We start from the raw sequence: 15,163 nt of genomic DNA on the forward strand, positions 1-15,163 counted from the left end.
TCATTATCTTCTCATATTTTCCCATCGTACATTATGGATAGTAAGTACTTCGTTACTAGCTTGAAAATACGGATGTATATTTAATTGCTGTTCAAATTGTTGAAATTCATTTCAAAATTAAGGATTATCTCCCTCATGCATAGCTCTTATCCTTGGACGAATTTGGCTCCACTTTTTTGGCACGCTGTTTTTGTCTATATTTAGCTCTAAAACTTCATAGTTATTTCGGATTTCGAAGATTTCGGTTGAGCATCACTGAAGAGACATTATTTGTCGAAATGCGCATCTGGTGCATCAAAATTGGTACCGTATAAGTTTTACATAGTAGGCATTGGTAAACAACAGTAAAAATCCCGAATGAATGTCCCCAAGTTGATATTGAGGTACACACCATCAAATGCCCACCCGAAGTCATTGCATAATAGAGCGGACCAAACTGTAGAGGTCCGCTTCCGCACAACGACTGATGTTCCTGATATTTAATCAAGAATCGTTTTAATACCCTTTTTTTTTTTTTTTATCAAATTCAAGAATGAAATTCTAATTTAACAAGCGCACATTCGTTACAATTTTGTTAGTTTTACGTCCATTATTATTTGTAAACAGAAGTAACATTATAACCAGTTACAAAATATGTAAACAGCTGTGACGTCAGAAGTCAAATTAGTTTCTACCTGGGTGGTTCAGTACCATCGTTACAAACCACACCTATTGTTTCCGTTTGCTCTATGTCATAGCCGTGGTTGTATGAATTTTAGATACTTTTGGTCATATATAAACAAATCGGGGAACGTTCACATTTGGGGGGGGGGGGGGTAGTAAAAAAATACTCGGGGATTATCGCGTGGCTCGTAGTGAAATAATCCAAGGATTGCCGATTGGGACAAGCCCAGTCTCTGTTGTAATGGCGAATTTCGATTAACAAATAGCTAGATAGTTGACTTGCTTCTAAGATTGATCTGTCATCTTTTTGTTATCAAGTCACCTGATTCACTCAGGTGAGCTATTGCCGTTGGTCTTCGTCCGTTGTCTTGCGTTAACAATTTTACATTTTTAACTTCTTGAAAACCACTAGTCGAATTGTTACCATTTTAGGCCACCTGAGTAACATCATGCGGTGTATTGTAATTGGTCTGAGTCCGGCGTCGTGCGTCATCCGTCGTGCGTTAACAATCGTTTATTTTTAACTTCTTGATAACTGTCATTCCAATTCTTTTCATATTTGGTAGGGCAAATATTGCTATATAGTGAAAATGTATTAAATATAAGAAATTATTTTCATCTACTCCCATACATGTATATATTTGGAAAAGAACTAAATGCATGATTATGATGAACATGAAGCTCTCTACTTAAATTATAAAATTCATGGCTCCTGGGTTAGGGGGTTGAGGCCCTAGGGCGTGGCCAATATATACAATAGGTGTGGTTTGTAACGATGGTACTGAACCACCCAGGTAGAAACTAATTTGACTTCTGACGTCACAGCTGTTTACATATTTTGTAACTGGTTATAATGTTACTTCTGTTTACAAATAATAATGGACTTCGGGTGGGCATTTGATGGTGTGTACCTCAATATCAACTTGGGGACATTCATTCGGGATTTTTACTGTTGTTTACCAATGCCTACTATGTAAAACTTATACGGTACCAATTTTGATGCACCAGATGCGCATTTCGACAAATAATGTCTCTTCAGTGATGCTCAACCGAAATCTTCGAAATCCGAAATAACTATGAAGTTTTAGATCTAAATATAGCCAAAAACAGCGTGCCAAACAAGTGGAGCCAAATTCGTCCAAGGATAAGAGCTATGCATGAGGGAGATAATCCTTAATTTTGAAATGAATTTCTAAATCTTATAACAGCAATTAAATATACATCCGTATTTTCAAGCTAGTAACGAAGTACTTAGCTACTGGGCTGTAGAGACCCTCGGGGACTAACAGTCCACCAGCAGAGGCCTCGACCCAGGGGTCATAATGTAAAACTTATACGGTACCAATTTTGATGCACCAGATGCGCATTTCGACAAATAATGTCTCTTCAGTGATGCTCAACCGAAATGTTTGAAATCCGAAATAACTATGAAGTTTTAGTTTTAGATTAGTATATAAGTAACATACATCTTGACGTCTCTTTGGCGTAGACAATTTCCCTCTGCTATGGCCTACACATTAACACTGACATTTAGAGCCTTTTGTAAGGGAATTTGTCCTATATATCAATAAAATCATTATATCTGAACACGAGTTAATAACATAAGCTTTATTGATATCACTATATTATAGGACCACGTGAGTTATTGACATATTTTACGCATGTTTCATTAGTGCCATATATAATCGTTTTCTTTTTTATTTTGTAGAAATGGGGATAGAGCGCATGTAAGTTCCACTAACATTATATATTGCAATCATTTTCTGTATCCACTTTGGATAACAGTTTTAAATTCATTTCTAGTATGCGTTCAATTTTTCCAAAAATTCAGTAGCAAAGAAAACGCGACTATTTCAGAGGTCTTGAAAATGATATTGTAAATGTATTATTTTCAAAACCTATTTTTAATTTACTCCTGAATACCTGTTACAATCCTTTAAATATCCATTTAGCACAACAATTTTCAATTAATATATGACCAGGTGAATATCAGGAACAGTGATCAATCTCATTACTCCTGTATGCCAGACGATTGGCTAAATGTAAAAAAGAACTTGTCAGAATGGATTAAAAGAATAAGAGGAATATTAAAATCTTGTATTAGACACATTGAAACAAAGTACGTACCATCTATCCTTCTGCATTTAAGTAACCAGAAGTCATCAAAAAATTAGATAGGTTACATGAGGAACATGTTTTTGTTTTAGATGACAAATCTTGTAACCGCATCGTCTTTGTAATGCTCATTATCACAACTGAATATTAAACGAGTATTCTTTAATGCAAGGTGAAGATAACGAACAGTGATCAATCTCATAACTCCTATAAGCAATACAAAATAGATAGTTGGGCAAACACGGACCCCTGGACACACCAGAGGTGGGATCAGGTGCCTACGAGGAGTAAGCATTCCCTGTTGACCGGTCACACCCGCCGGGAGCTCTATACCCTTATCAGGTAAAGGGAGTTATCCGCATTCAAAATCAGTGTGCCAAGAACGGCTTAACAATCGGTATGAAACCACGTCAGACAGTATTTGACCCAATGCGCGGTTGTATTGACGAACTAGATCGTTATAACGACCATAGAATTTGCGAAATGCTGACTTCAATCGAGACTGTTGAAACCCCTGTACCATCAACTTGTTTGTCAGTAGCTTGCCTCGATTTAAAAACTGACTATACGCAGAACAAGCTCTTGCATACCGAATCAGTTGAGATATATAATGATAATATATAATAATAATCCATGTGTCGAAAGATGGATGCAAATACGAAATGTCCGATTTAAACATGTATACCATAAATAAGGTGACCAATAACTATGAGCTTTTTAGAATGGCATCATAACAAATAATGCACGTGTCAATGGGCTCATGACGTGTGTCTTGTCAACAGGGGTGATCACTTCCCCCTAGGTTCCTGATCTCACCCATGGTGTTTCCATGAGTTTGTGTTTACCCTGCCCTCGATTCATAATTTACAGGGTTTAAGAAACTGATTGTTGATCGTTATTTTCACGTTTTCCTTCTTTATAACTTTTTTGTCTTACAATGACCGTGTACAGAAATGCATAGCTATCAACAGTAAGCCTTTATGCCCCAGCTAAAGGGTAGTCGTGGCATACAGCTTTACCCTTATCCGTCCTTTCGTACGTCTATCCTTACGCGACACCCAATTTTCCTGACTTTATTTCTAAACGCCTTGAGATATTCAATTGATTTTTTTGTATGCAGGTGTATATTGATGAATTTCAGATCGAATTTTAGTTTGGTCCAGTCCGTTGATTTTTGATGTAGCTGTGTCCCTTTAACATAAAAAAATTAATGTGATAAACAGTTTTCCGGAAGTTGTTTCCAAACGCCTTGAGATATGTTTGCAGGTGTATATCCCATGAGTTACAGTTTGATTTCAGTTTCGTTCCGGTTCGTTTATTTTTTTATGGAGTTGTCCCCCTTTACATAGAAAAAAATAATGTTAGAACCAGTTTTACGGGCTTGTTTTCTAAACGCCTTGAGATATTGAACTGAATATTTGTATGCAGATGTATAATGATGATTTACATATCAAGGTTGAGTTTAGCCCAGTTTGTTGATGTTTGATGGAGTTGTGCCCCTTTTATAAAATATGTATTTATTTTATGACTGTTAAACATATTAAGGATTGTTCTTGAGTTCTTCATTGTACTAAGTGCATGTAACATACAATCTGAATATCACATTCAATGTTATACTTAAATGGATTTCCTACATTTGACTTTAATGCAGGCGGGGGCATTTGTGCCATGTAAATTCATCTAGTTTAAATTTTCAGCTGATAAAGAGGTACTGTGCAGTAGTAACAAATTGCAGGTATATTTGCTTCAACTGTTCAGGAACTGAATACCAATCATAGGCTAGAGTATGTACTCTAATAGTAGTGAATTCCCCGATGTTTACAAGTCGCGGTAGTACGAAAGGTCAGATGGTACTTGCACATTCGATATTGAGTCTTTTATTTCGAATGTGAAATGAGCCACTTGAGCTTCCGTACGGTAGTTTAGTGGATGGTATCGATACTTGTTCTCGCCGTGAGGGCATGAGGTTCATTCTGCATCCCTGTGGCTGCGTGAAACGTCAACGTTTAACATAATTTGTGATTATTCCTTTGACTGTAGAATCCGTAATTAGAAGTGAAGGATCATTCGGATATTGCTACGGAAGGCATGGGTGCAATGTAGAGGGCTTTTTCTGCCTCGGCTTCTGCTTTAGGCGTCATGTATAGTTTAAAACTTGTGACACTTCCCCTGCAACTGGTGCTATCCGTAGATAAAATGTGAATGGGGCGTAAAGCAACAAGCAACCTAAATGGGGCGTAAAGCAACAAGCAACCTAAAAAAAAGTATTCGGAGTGCTTAGAGTACATAGCTACTGAAATGAAATATGAGGTATATTTCCGTCATTATTTTTAGCAATGATGTGGAATGATAAGAGTGTGACCAGGTTCACGACATAATTTCTATATACATTTATATAAGCCTAAATACAACATACTTAGTGATATGTACACTTTGTAATGCATCTTCATTTCTGCACAAACGAAAATGGACTTCTTTTGGGGGATGAATATGCTGTCCATATGCAAAATTAATACTTAAACTATTGATTTAATGTACTGTAATGTACAAATGGTAGCCAATCTCCACTGAAAGCGATAGTAACATGCAAATTCAGCCATTTCTATTACCTTTTTTTATAGAGATGAAAATGTAAAAGCAGCTGACATGTCTAAAGATGAATCTCAAATTTCTTTGGCAGGTAAGTGATTGTAACATATTGAAAACTTCCACGAACGGAACTGCCTGTCCAGCCCAACATTAAATGTTATTCTTGTGAATAAGATAATGTTTAAGTTACCTGTCCAGTCATCAGGAATAATAATTAAACATGGGTAGAAAATAGAGATAGAAAAAACTTCTAAATGTAGATATGTTTCAGTTCTTTGTTGTTGTTTTTTTGTTCGCGTAGGAATTATATTTTCGGATGAACAGATACTTTATTCGGGTAGTGTCTACTCTGATAATGTTTACTCGTGGAAAACATTTCAACGATTACCATGTGACGACAGCAAAGCTGATCATAGGACTCAACACTACATCTGATCTACTAAATAGAATTTACTTCACCTAATTCGAATATTTTGAAGTCAGGTTTTCTGATAAAAAATATTGTCCACCTTATGTTTGTCAATCTGTGTCTCAGTTAAATCTTCACATTTTTCTTCTTTGGTGTTGAATAAAACCCTGCTGAATTCGACAATTGAAAATATCTGAGTATAATAAGACAATTGAAGAGGTTAGACTGGTTCGACTGCCGATGCCAAAATCCAGCAGTTCAGCTGGTAGAGCACCAAGCTTCATATCTAGTATGTGTGGTATGGTTTATGTTGTTTTAAAGTAGTTCCACCCTCCTGTAAATTAACGTCATAGGAGTTTGCAAAACCAATCATTTATTTAGATTTATGCATGATATTACCATAGACTTTGTTGGAGTTTTTCCCATTGGTTATTGTAAAAAAAAAATCTTTTTAAAAGTAAAATATTTCAAAAGTCTAAGTTATATATAGATAATCAATAGTATGTTTCAAAATTTTGAATCCAAGAGCAATAACTCTGAATCATTGAATCATTCATCTAGTTCATTGTGCGATTTGAAACTTTTATCAGATAGCAACGCAAGTATGGAGTTATATTAAATGACAGTATTAGTATGCTATTTCTATTACCAGTGCTGACGAACCTGAGATTTTATGTTATAAATGTATCACTCAGATCACATCGGTCGATTCCAGATGTAGAGTACCGGAATCTGCCAAAGTTTGCCGAATGAAAAATGTATCTGGAAGTAGTCCAGACCTGTGGCGTTTCTGACGAAAATTATAATTTGCGCAATAACCAAAGTTTACATTTTTATCATATGTATGTGGATATTTTAAATAATATGCCGCTGTAGAACGAAATGTGACGGTGATACACAAGTATCCTAGTAAACTTGATAATAACCAAAGTGATTGAAAGTCATTTTTCGACGTATCAGCATATGATCGAATTCAGGAGCAAATTATTTTATACACACTTGCTGCTTTTTCATTTAATTCTTATTTGTATTTTTCAGAGCAACATGTACAGGGAGAAAGGTAAATACAAGTATTGGAGGGGGTGGTGACGTAATGCTTTGAGAATTTATTCTTAACTTTGAACATGAATTCAGTCAATTAATATATCATTGTTACTAGAAGATAAATACTAATACGTTCCACTGAACCGGGTTTAGTTTTGAACTGATCAGGAGGACTTTCCATTTATTATACTCAAAGCAGATTTTTTACGAAACCTGGTTTCAACTATTATTCATTTAGTCCATACAAAGCCAGAACTATTTACTCAATTGACACAATTTAGATGGTTAGTGACTAAGCGCAGTACTGGTCCCCGTAGCTCAATGGTAGAGCATTCGCTTCGTGAACGGGAGGTCGTCAGTGAGTTCCGCTCGTGCCAAGGCTACGTCAAACCTAGGTAAATGTAGTAAATGCTCCTTCGCTAAATGCATGGCACCTAAAAATAAATCACGGATCTTTTGAGTATGACGTTAAAGAACCCTAAATGCTACAGCCCTGAGTGCTAAGCATAGGTATAAATTTGTCATACGTCACCTACACGCTTACCTGATCAAGATATAGCATTCGTGGAGGATGTGACCGGCCGACAGGAGATGCTTACTCCTCCTAGGTACCTTATCCCACCGCTGGTATATCCAGGGGTCCGTTTTTGTCCAACTCTCTATTTTGTATTGCTAATATGAGTGAAAAATTATCAACAGGAAGTAATAGAAAAAAATTATAAACAACGAAGTGAGACTGCTACGACAGATTAGTTGATAAAGTGGTCGCTTCCTGTATCACAAACAGTCCGGATGTAGTCCGCCGCAGATATGTTTGATTAAAACGTGTATTTGCTTCTTCTTTGCCAAGCGCTTGCAGTTGACATTTTAAGTGACAGTCGCAGGTCCTTAAAAGCCGAGATTTCCTGTCATGCTAAGCGTTGGTACGATAAAGAACCCCCACTGCTAAAATGATCCAGAGTGGCTAACATAGGTCAAGATGTGTGGCATTTCGCCAGACGGTGGTGACGTCTTTAGTGACTGAAATATTATCAAATGGGCATCAAACTCTAAAACAAATCAAACGACTAATCTCGCTTGGATACACATTGGCAACAGCAGTATGTTGTGGTAGAAATGTGTACTGATTGTTGATTGTTTGTTTGGTTTTACATTTCGTCGAGAATTTTTCTCTCATACCTAAACATCACCAGTTATAGGTGAAGTACCTATGCTTAGCAGCCAGGGCCAGAGTAGTAAAAGTTCTTTCACATACCCCTGCAGAGACTTGGGATCTCCGATTTTATGGTTATTTCCGAAAGACCCGTGATTCTCACTTCTAAATGCCGGTGTTTGGCGAAAAAGTAACCACTACCTATGCGTCGAAAGTTTGATGAGGTCAAGCCAAGAGCGGGTCTCGAACTCAAAGCCTCTCGGTTACGATTTTTGTTTGAGCTATTTTATCATGAACGTACAATATTATGTGTACTTGCACTTTTGGTGTTTGCATGATGTCTGATAATCGGCCTTTAGTCAATAAATGAAGGCAGTGATAAAAATTTGTACCCATCGCGTGTGGTTGAAAGTATGTTTTGCGTCTCACTGTGCGTAAGAGTTCCACAAAGACAAAGATCTATTCTACAACTCGGAAATTGCGTATTGGGCGGGCAACAACACAAACAAATCATATTTCTGTTTACAAATTCTAACGACACTTCACATTTAAAACATGTACTCTTCCTTTGTAGCGAACCAGATTTACTTCAGAATTGCTTCCAAATAACTATTTCATAATCAAATCAATAACGGAAAATAGGAATTAGATTAGTAAAAATAATTAACTAGTATTTATAGTTAAATTAGCTTCAACCCATCACCCATGGTTTGTAAACTGAGGTCAAGATCTATTATATAGCTTTGCTTTGTTTTATAATCTAGTAAAATGCAGAATGCAAATATGACAAATGGTTTTCAAGCCAACTGCAGTACTATTGTAAGATTTTGACAGGACAAAATCCTGTAATTTATGTATGGTAACTTAACCAGACCAAATCTTTGCTTATGGGCCTTTGGTAATTTGTTTTAATGAAATACAAACTATTGAATTTTGCTGATGAAATGGAATATTTATATACTTCAGAATTGTGTATGAAGAATTAAAAGAGAGAGAAGCTGGAAATCAATACCAGGATCTCTCCATTAAAGGTTGTGTTTCGGTCTTACTTGGATTTGAAAACTTACATTTCATTACACTAATTTTCATAACAAGTGTTAAAATCTAATTATTTTTTCAATACAGGAAAAGAAGAAAGTAAAACGTAAGATAACTAGACGCTCTCTCTCTCTCTCTCTCTCTCTCTCTCTCTCTCTCTCTCTCTCTCTCTCCACTAGACCTCTTTTGCGATCCATTGTCATCCATCAGAGTTTTCCATTGCTCAAAATCTATCTACATGTTTAATAATAACCCAAATCAGTGTGTATCATCTTCTGGTGAGGGGAAACAATGATAATGTAAATGTTGTTTCCACATTTTTAATTTTGACCAAGGATAAGGACACTAGTAAATATAAGCGAAATATTTATTCTGTTTGCAACTTTATAATGAAGGGATATCAGAAGTTCACACTGATTTGAACTACGGATAACTCCGTTTACCTGATCAAAATATTGGGCTCACAGCGGGTGTGACCGGTCAACAAGGGATACTTACTCCTCCTAGGGAACTGATCCCACCTCCAGATCCAGGGGTCTGTGTTTGCCCAGCTATCTATTTTGTGTTCCTTATAGGAATTATGATACTGATTACTATTCGTTATCTTTACCTTTCATACTAAGGAAAATGGGCGTTGATACCCTGAATCAAAGTAATGAAGTGAAAAATAATTTTCATATCACAGATATTGCTATGCTCGAACCGTATGCAATGATCTGCATGGGCAAATAATTTGGTTAAGATCAAACTTGCTGGTATATTTTACCTATAATAATTGAAAGAGATACTTTAATTAGGTCATAAATTTGTAATGGAGAGACATTGAAATATCACATGAAACATACTGGTTGCTTATACCAGGTAGTGAGTGTTGGCCCTGAACATAAATGATTTGACCAAATGAAGGGTCCATAACAAATGATAGAACTACCTGTGAAATCAATCAGTGAAGGAAATGTTAGTACTGATCCTTAATTTTGCCATTTGGTCGCTTGAAACACTTGAACATTCGTATAACAACATTTTCTAGGCGAACCTATGAGAACATACAAGGATCCAATGCTGGCAATGAATACAAAGAAAATTCAACTGTTTCTAAAAAGAAAGGTAAGTCCAATTATATTTAGATATTCTTGTGTTACTTTCTAACCACCGCTTAATGTTGTGGGGGTATTAAAGACAACTACAATTTAAGATTAATTGATTGATTGTTGTTTTACGTCCCACTCGAGAATATTTCACTCATATTGAAACGTCACCATTACCGGTGAAGGGCTGCAATATCTAGGCCTATCCTTGGCGCTTACGGCCCTTGAGTAGAGAGGGAAGTTCATCGTGCCACATCTGCTGTGACAGGGAGCCTCGGTTTTCACAGTCTCATCCGAAGGACCGCCCCATTTAGTTGCCTCTTACGACAAGCAATGGGTACTGGGAACCTATTCTAAATCGGATCCCCACGGGATTACAATTTAAGAAATGATGATGCATATCACAAAGACTACTATGACGTCATAAAATTTGATTATGTTTATCCTGTTCTTCATTAATCTCGGTATGTGTTACGTATGGGGTTACCCAAAGTGAAGGATAAATCCCAGGTTTCCCGAGGATAATTTTAAATAAGAGAATCAAACTCTTTGAAGCAAATTGAAATACATGCATGTTTGTTTTGTCCCTTGTTTGTTGATATTTAGTCCTAATTTAAGTTTCGAGGTCTTCCTTTATGAACGTATGTGGATTCTAGGCGTCTTGAAGTCAATTAAAGTTGATGAGCCCCCTTTTCATTTTAATTCGTTCTCTACCATATTCATACGTAGATATTTTATTAAAAGTAGACATTAACGGCAAACTGACAACTCAACTGTATGACAAACGGGATGATTTCAGCTTCTCCATGGTCAACTTCCCATATTTATGTAGCAATATTCCATTATCACCTGCATAATTATGGTGTTTATGTCTCTCCACTGATCCCATAAGCAAGAGCTTGTTCTGCGTATGGTCATTTTTTAAATCTAGGCAAGCTATTGATAAACAAGTTGATGGTAAAGGGGTTTCAACAGTCTCGATTGAAGTCAGCATTTAGGCAATTCTATGGTCGTTATACCCCCGAGGGTAGGGTGAGGCCACAATAGCGGATCAAAGTTTTATATACAGGTCTATAGGGAAAATCTTTAAAAATCTTATTCTCAAGAACCACTGGGCAAGGAAAGCTCAAATGTACATGCCAGTTTCCTGACATAGTGCAGATTTAAGTGTGTTAAGATCATTGTCCACAGGGTAGGGTGGGACCACAGTAGGGGATAAAAGTTTTACATGGTAAAATATATGGAAAATCTTTAAAACTCTTCTTCTTAAGAACTACTAGACCAGGAAAGCTCAAATTTACACGAAAGCTTCCAGACAGAGTACAAATTCAGGTTTGTTAAAGATCGTGGCCCCTAAGGGGGTAGGGTGGGGCCACAGTAAGGGATTAAAGTTTTACATGGTAGTATATATGGAAATATTTTAAACTCTTCTTCTAAAGAACCACCGGGTCAGGAAAGTTTACAAGTATATGAAAGCATTCTGACATAATGCAGATTTAAGTTTGTTAAAAATCATGGTCCCGGGGGTAGGGTGGGGTCACAATAGGGGATCAAAGTTTTACATACAAATATATAAGGAAAATCTTTTAAAATCTCCTAAAGAACCACTGGGCCAGAAAAGTTTAAATTTATATGAAAGCTTCTTGACATAGTGTAGATTCAATTCTGTTAAAATCATGGCCTCCAGGGGTAGGGTGACGCCAGAATGGGGTATCAAACTTTTACTTACAAACATATCGGTAAAAAAAATTATCTCAAGAGCCACTAGGCCAGGAAAGTTCAAATTTTCATGGCAGCTCTCTGACAAAGTGCAGATTCAAGATTGCTAAATTATGTTCCACAGGCGTAGGGTGGGGCCACAATAGGGGATCAAAGTTTTTCATAGGAATATATATTATAGGCAAAATCTTTAAAAATCTTCTTCTCAAGAACCACTTGGTCAGAAAAGTTTAAATTTACATGAAAGCTTCTTGATATTATATTCTTTTATTTGACAAGAATTTTTGACGCCCTCCCTTTACTTATAAAACTATGCTACATTTTCCGAATGTCAAACTGATTTGAATAGTATTTCTGACTATTTTAAGCCTCTATTTATGAACGACATTGTCAATAAATGTATATAATCCTTTTGCCAAATTTGAAACTTAAGTTATATCATTTGTCTCTAATATACCCTAAATGTGTAATGTTTTGCATACATTTCTTTCCCACAAATAATGAATTCTTTAAATGTTATGTATAACAGTTTTATCTGCATCAAAAATATACAAATATGGTGCAATCTAAATGTATTTCATAGTCACGCTTTTTATTTTGTACGTACATTCATTTTTGGATTATATCTTCAGGTTGATATACATGTAGTTGCAATAAAGTGAATTACGCAAAATATAAGCGGGAAAAAACATCATTTCTCAACACGGGGTACCTATACCGCCGGTACTGTTTGTATGATATATCTATCTTGACTTCTTTCGAGAGTGTGTTTTAATTGCATGTATCCCAAAACGACCAAGGTCGTAAATTTTGAAGTACATGTATATTTATAAATTGTTTATGTCACTACAGTGCTAATTACTGGGCTATCTTATTTCACATACATTGTATAAACTAATGTATTAAGGATTATCTCCCTCATGCATAGCTCTATCCTTGGACAAATTTGGCTTCAGTTTTTGGCACTCTAGTTTTCCTATTAGCTCTTACAAGTTTAAATTTATTTCGAATTTCCAAAATTGTGGCTTGAGCGTCACTAAAGAGACATTACTGTATTTGTCGAAATCTGCATCTGGTGAATCAAAATTGGTACCGTATACGTTTTACATTAAGAAGTTGAATATCATATATCATTAGTAAAAATATAACACATGTTGTATACCGAAATGATGCACCAATATTCATGATTTATGAAAACGTCAAGAATTCTAAATATTATAAAATATTTTTTCTTCTATTTTTCCATCTATTCATATACCTGCACCTGTAATACTGTACACAATGTACTTTTCGTTTTTGCTAATTTGTACGGAAATTCGTTAAGTCTCATTATATTAGTTCCATCTAATTTCATTTAGTGCCCTGCTCTAGTTTACTATTTCATGTCTACTACTTTCAAAGTCAGTCATCAGATGTATGATATTTTAAACGTTATTGTATTTTTAAAAAAAAACAATCTATTCTTCACAATTCCTTTGCTCTGTGCTCTGGCAATAATTAATATCAATGAAATGTAAATTGTTTTCACAGATCAGGGAGATCAGACGTACTACAACACCCGGATGGTAACGCCCACTGATGTGTACGTCAACACCTCATTTCAGAACTAGTCAATCAGACTTACTACAACACCCGGATGGTAACGCCCACTGATGTGTACGTCAACACCTTATTTCAGAACTAGTCGTAGGAAGTCCAAGCCACTTCATAGTCATGTGGTCTATCAGAAGATACTTACAATTTGTCGTGTGTGTGTGTGTGTGTGTGTGTGTGTGTGTGTGTGTGTGTGTGTGTGTGTGTGTGTGTGTGTGTGCGCTTTTCCTTGCACCCTTCGGTATTTTGAAGGTTGGGTATATTTAGATATTAAAGTTTTATGAGTTTCATTTATCTATTTTTTTTTTTTTTTTGCTTGTAAAGTATTATAGACAACTGTGAAGTCAACTTCTCATAACACTGTCTTCTCCCTTACTTCGAAGAACAGGGCTACGAGCCAGTACATAATGTCAATCCACCAATAAGTTAAAATGTAAATACGGACTGACCAAGCAAACTTTAGCTTGGATTTATTTCTGTTGTTAAATATAACGAAAACATATTCAAATATTACCGGTAAGATACATGTATATAAACTTACAAACATCTGCAAATTGATATACTCTGATGATTTATAAGATATACACTATATAAGATTTGCATTTGTATAAACACTTACGAAGTTGATGTGTGTGGTGTTTTTTTTAGTCTTGGAAATCTCTATATTAAGAAACATTTTGTTTATTTGATTAAGTACATGTATCATTGCTACTACTTGTTTTCAAACTAATCTTAGATTTCGGGAATAAGAGAAGGTCTTACAACGTTTCCGTAAGATATATCATTTTAGCGATTTAGCTATCATCTCGCTATACCGAGATAGCTAATTTGTTTTAACGAGACAATTAATTCGTTATAACGAGAAAACTAACTCGTTATAACGAGATTATTAACTCGTTATATCGAGAAAACTACCTCATTATAACGAGATACTAACTCATTCTAACGAAGTACTAACGTTATAACGAGAACATTAAGTAATTATAACGAGATAATTAACTCGTTATGACGAGATACTAACTCGTTATAACGAGATAATTAACTCGTTATAAATGAGATACTAACTCGTTATAAGAAGTTAGATTTTTTTCCACTATCCGGCTTTCGTACAATGGATTCATCAAAATAAAAAAATCGACGCAGCATTAGACTGTACGTCACACGAAACTCCTGTTTATCTGTGGGTAAACTAAAAGTGTATGCTTCCAGGGAGTTGTGACGTTTAACGGCGCTTTGAATTTTTATGTCTTTTTTAAAACTCTTTCAGCGTATCAGATAGAAATAGTCCTGTACTCTGTCATTCTATTTATACAATTATCAATTAACACAATGGAAAATTATATTTGATCGTTGAAAGAAATATGCCGGAAGTGCTCGCATTCGCTGCAATGTTCAATGCACACGCCACACTTCTATTTACCTCTTGAAAGATAACATTTTAAAACATGCAACTCATGTTTACAAACACTTCAGACAAGAACTAGGAAGAAAACCTGCCAAAATGTGTGCTGGATTTTCGTCTCCGTTATTTGGATACGGCACCCTTTCATTAATTTGCCTCATCCTACCTCACTGCGTTGGTACATGTAAGTAATATCAATGGCACATCTTAATTAATAGTTGACTAATGTTTTTCTGAATGGCTTTTATATGATATTCTGGAGACGATACATGCATGTGTGTTGATAATACATATGACTAGAATGTCATGATGCATATATGCATTTACACTTTCATATATGTATACTCAGT

General features: G+C 35.7%; 1 protein-coding gene and 1 long non-coding RNA gene across 2 annotated transcripts in view; one reads left to right on the plus strand and one right to left on the minus strand.

The window, feature by feature from the left end:
* LOC125655883 (uncharacterized) overlaps positions 1 to 13,967 on the plus strand; it is an 87,895-nt gene extending 73,928 nt beyond the window's left edge. Inside the window, exons 13-14 of the mRNA XM_056143892.1 lie at positions 10,042 to 10,118; positions 13,349 to 13,967. Coding sequence (XP_055999867.1) covers positions 10,042 to 10,118; positions 13,349 to 13,428 — 157 coding nt within the window. The 3' untranslated portion in view covers positions 13,429 to 13,967. The remainder of the gene's footprint in view (positions 1 to 10,041; positions 10,119 to 13,348) is intronic.
* Positions 6,988 to 7,504, minus strand: LOC130047989 (uncharacterized). Its single transcript, XR_008796820.1, has 2 exons — positions 7,365 to 7,504; positions 6,988 to 7,254 (listed from the first exon to the last, which is right to left on the minus strand). It is a non-coding gene; the product is annotated as an uncharacterized LOC130047989 (long non-coding RNA).
* Positions 13,968 to 15,163: the final 1,196 nt, after the last annotated feature.

The sequence above is a fragment of the Ostrea edulis genome, chromosome 7 (genome assembly GCF_947568905.1).
Source record: "Ostrea edulis chromosome 7, xbOstEdul1.1, whole genome shotgun sequence".
NCBI lineage: Eukaryota > Metazoa > Mollusca > Bivalvia > Ostreida > Ostreidae > Ostrea > Ostrea edulis.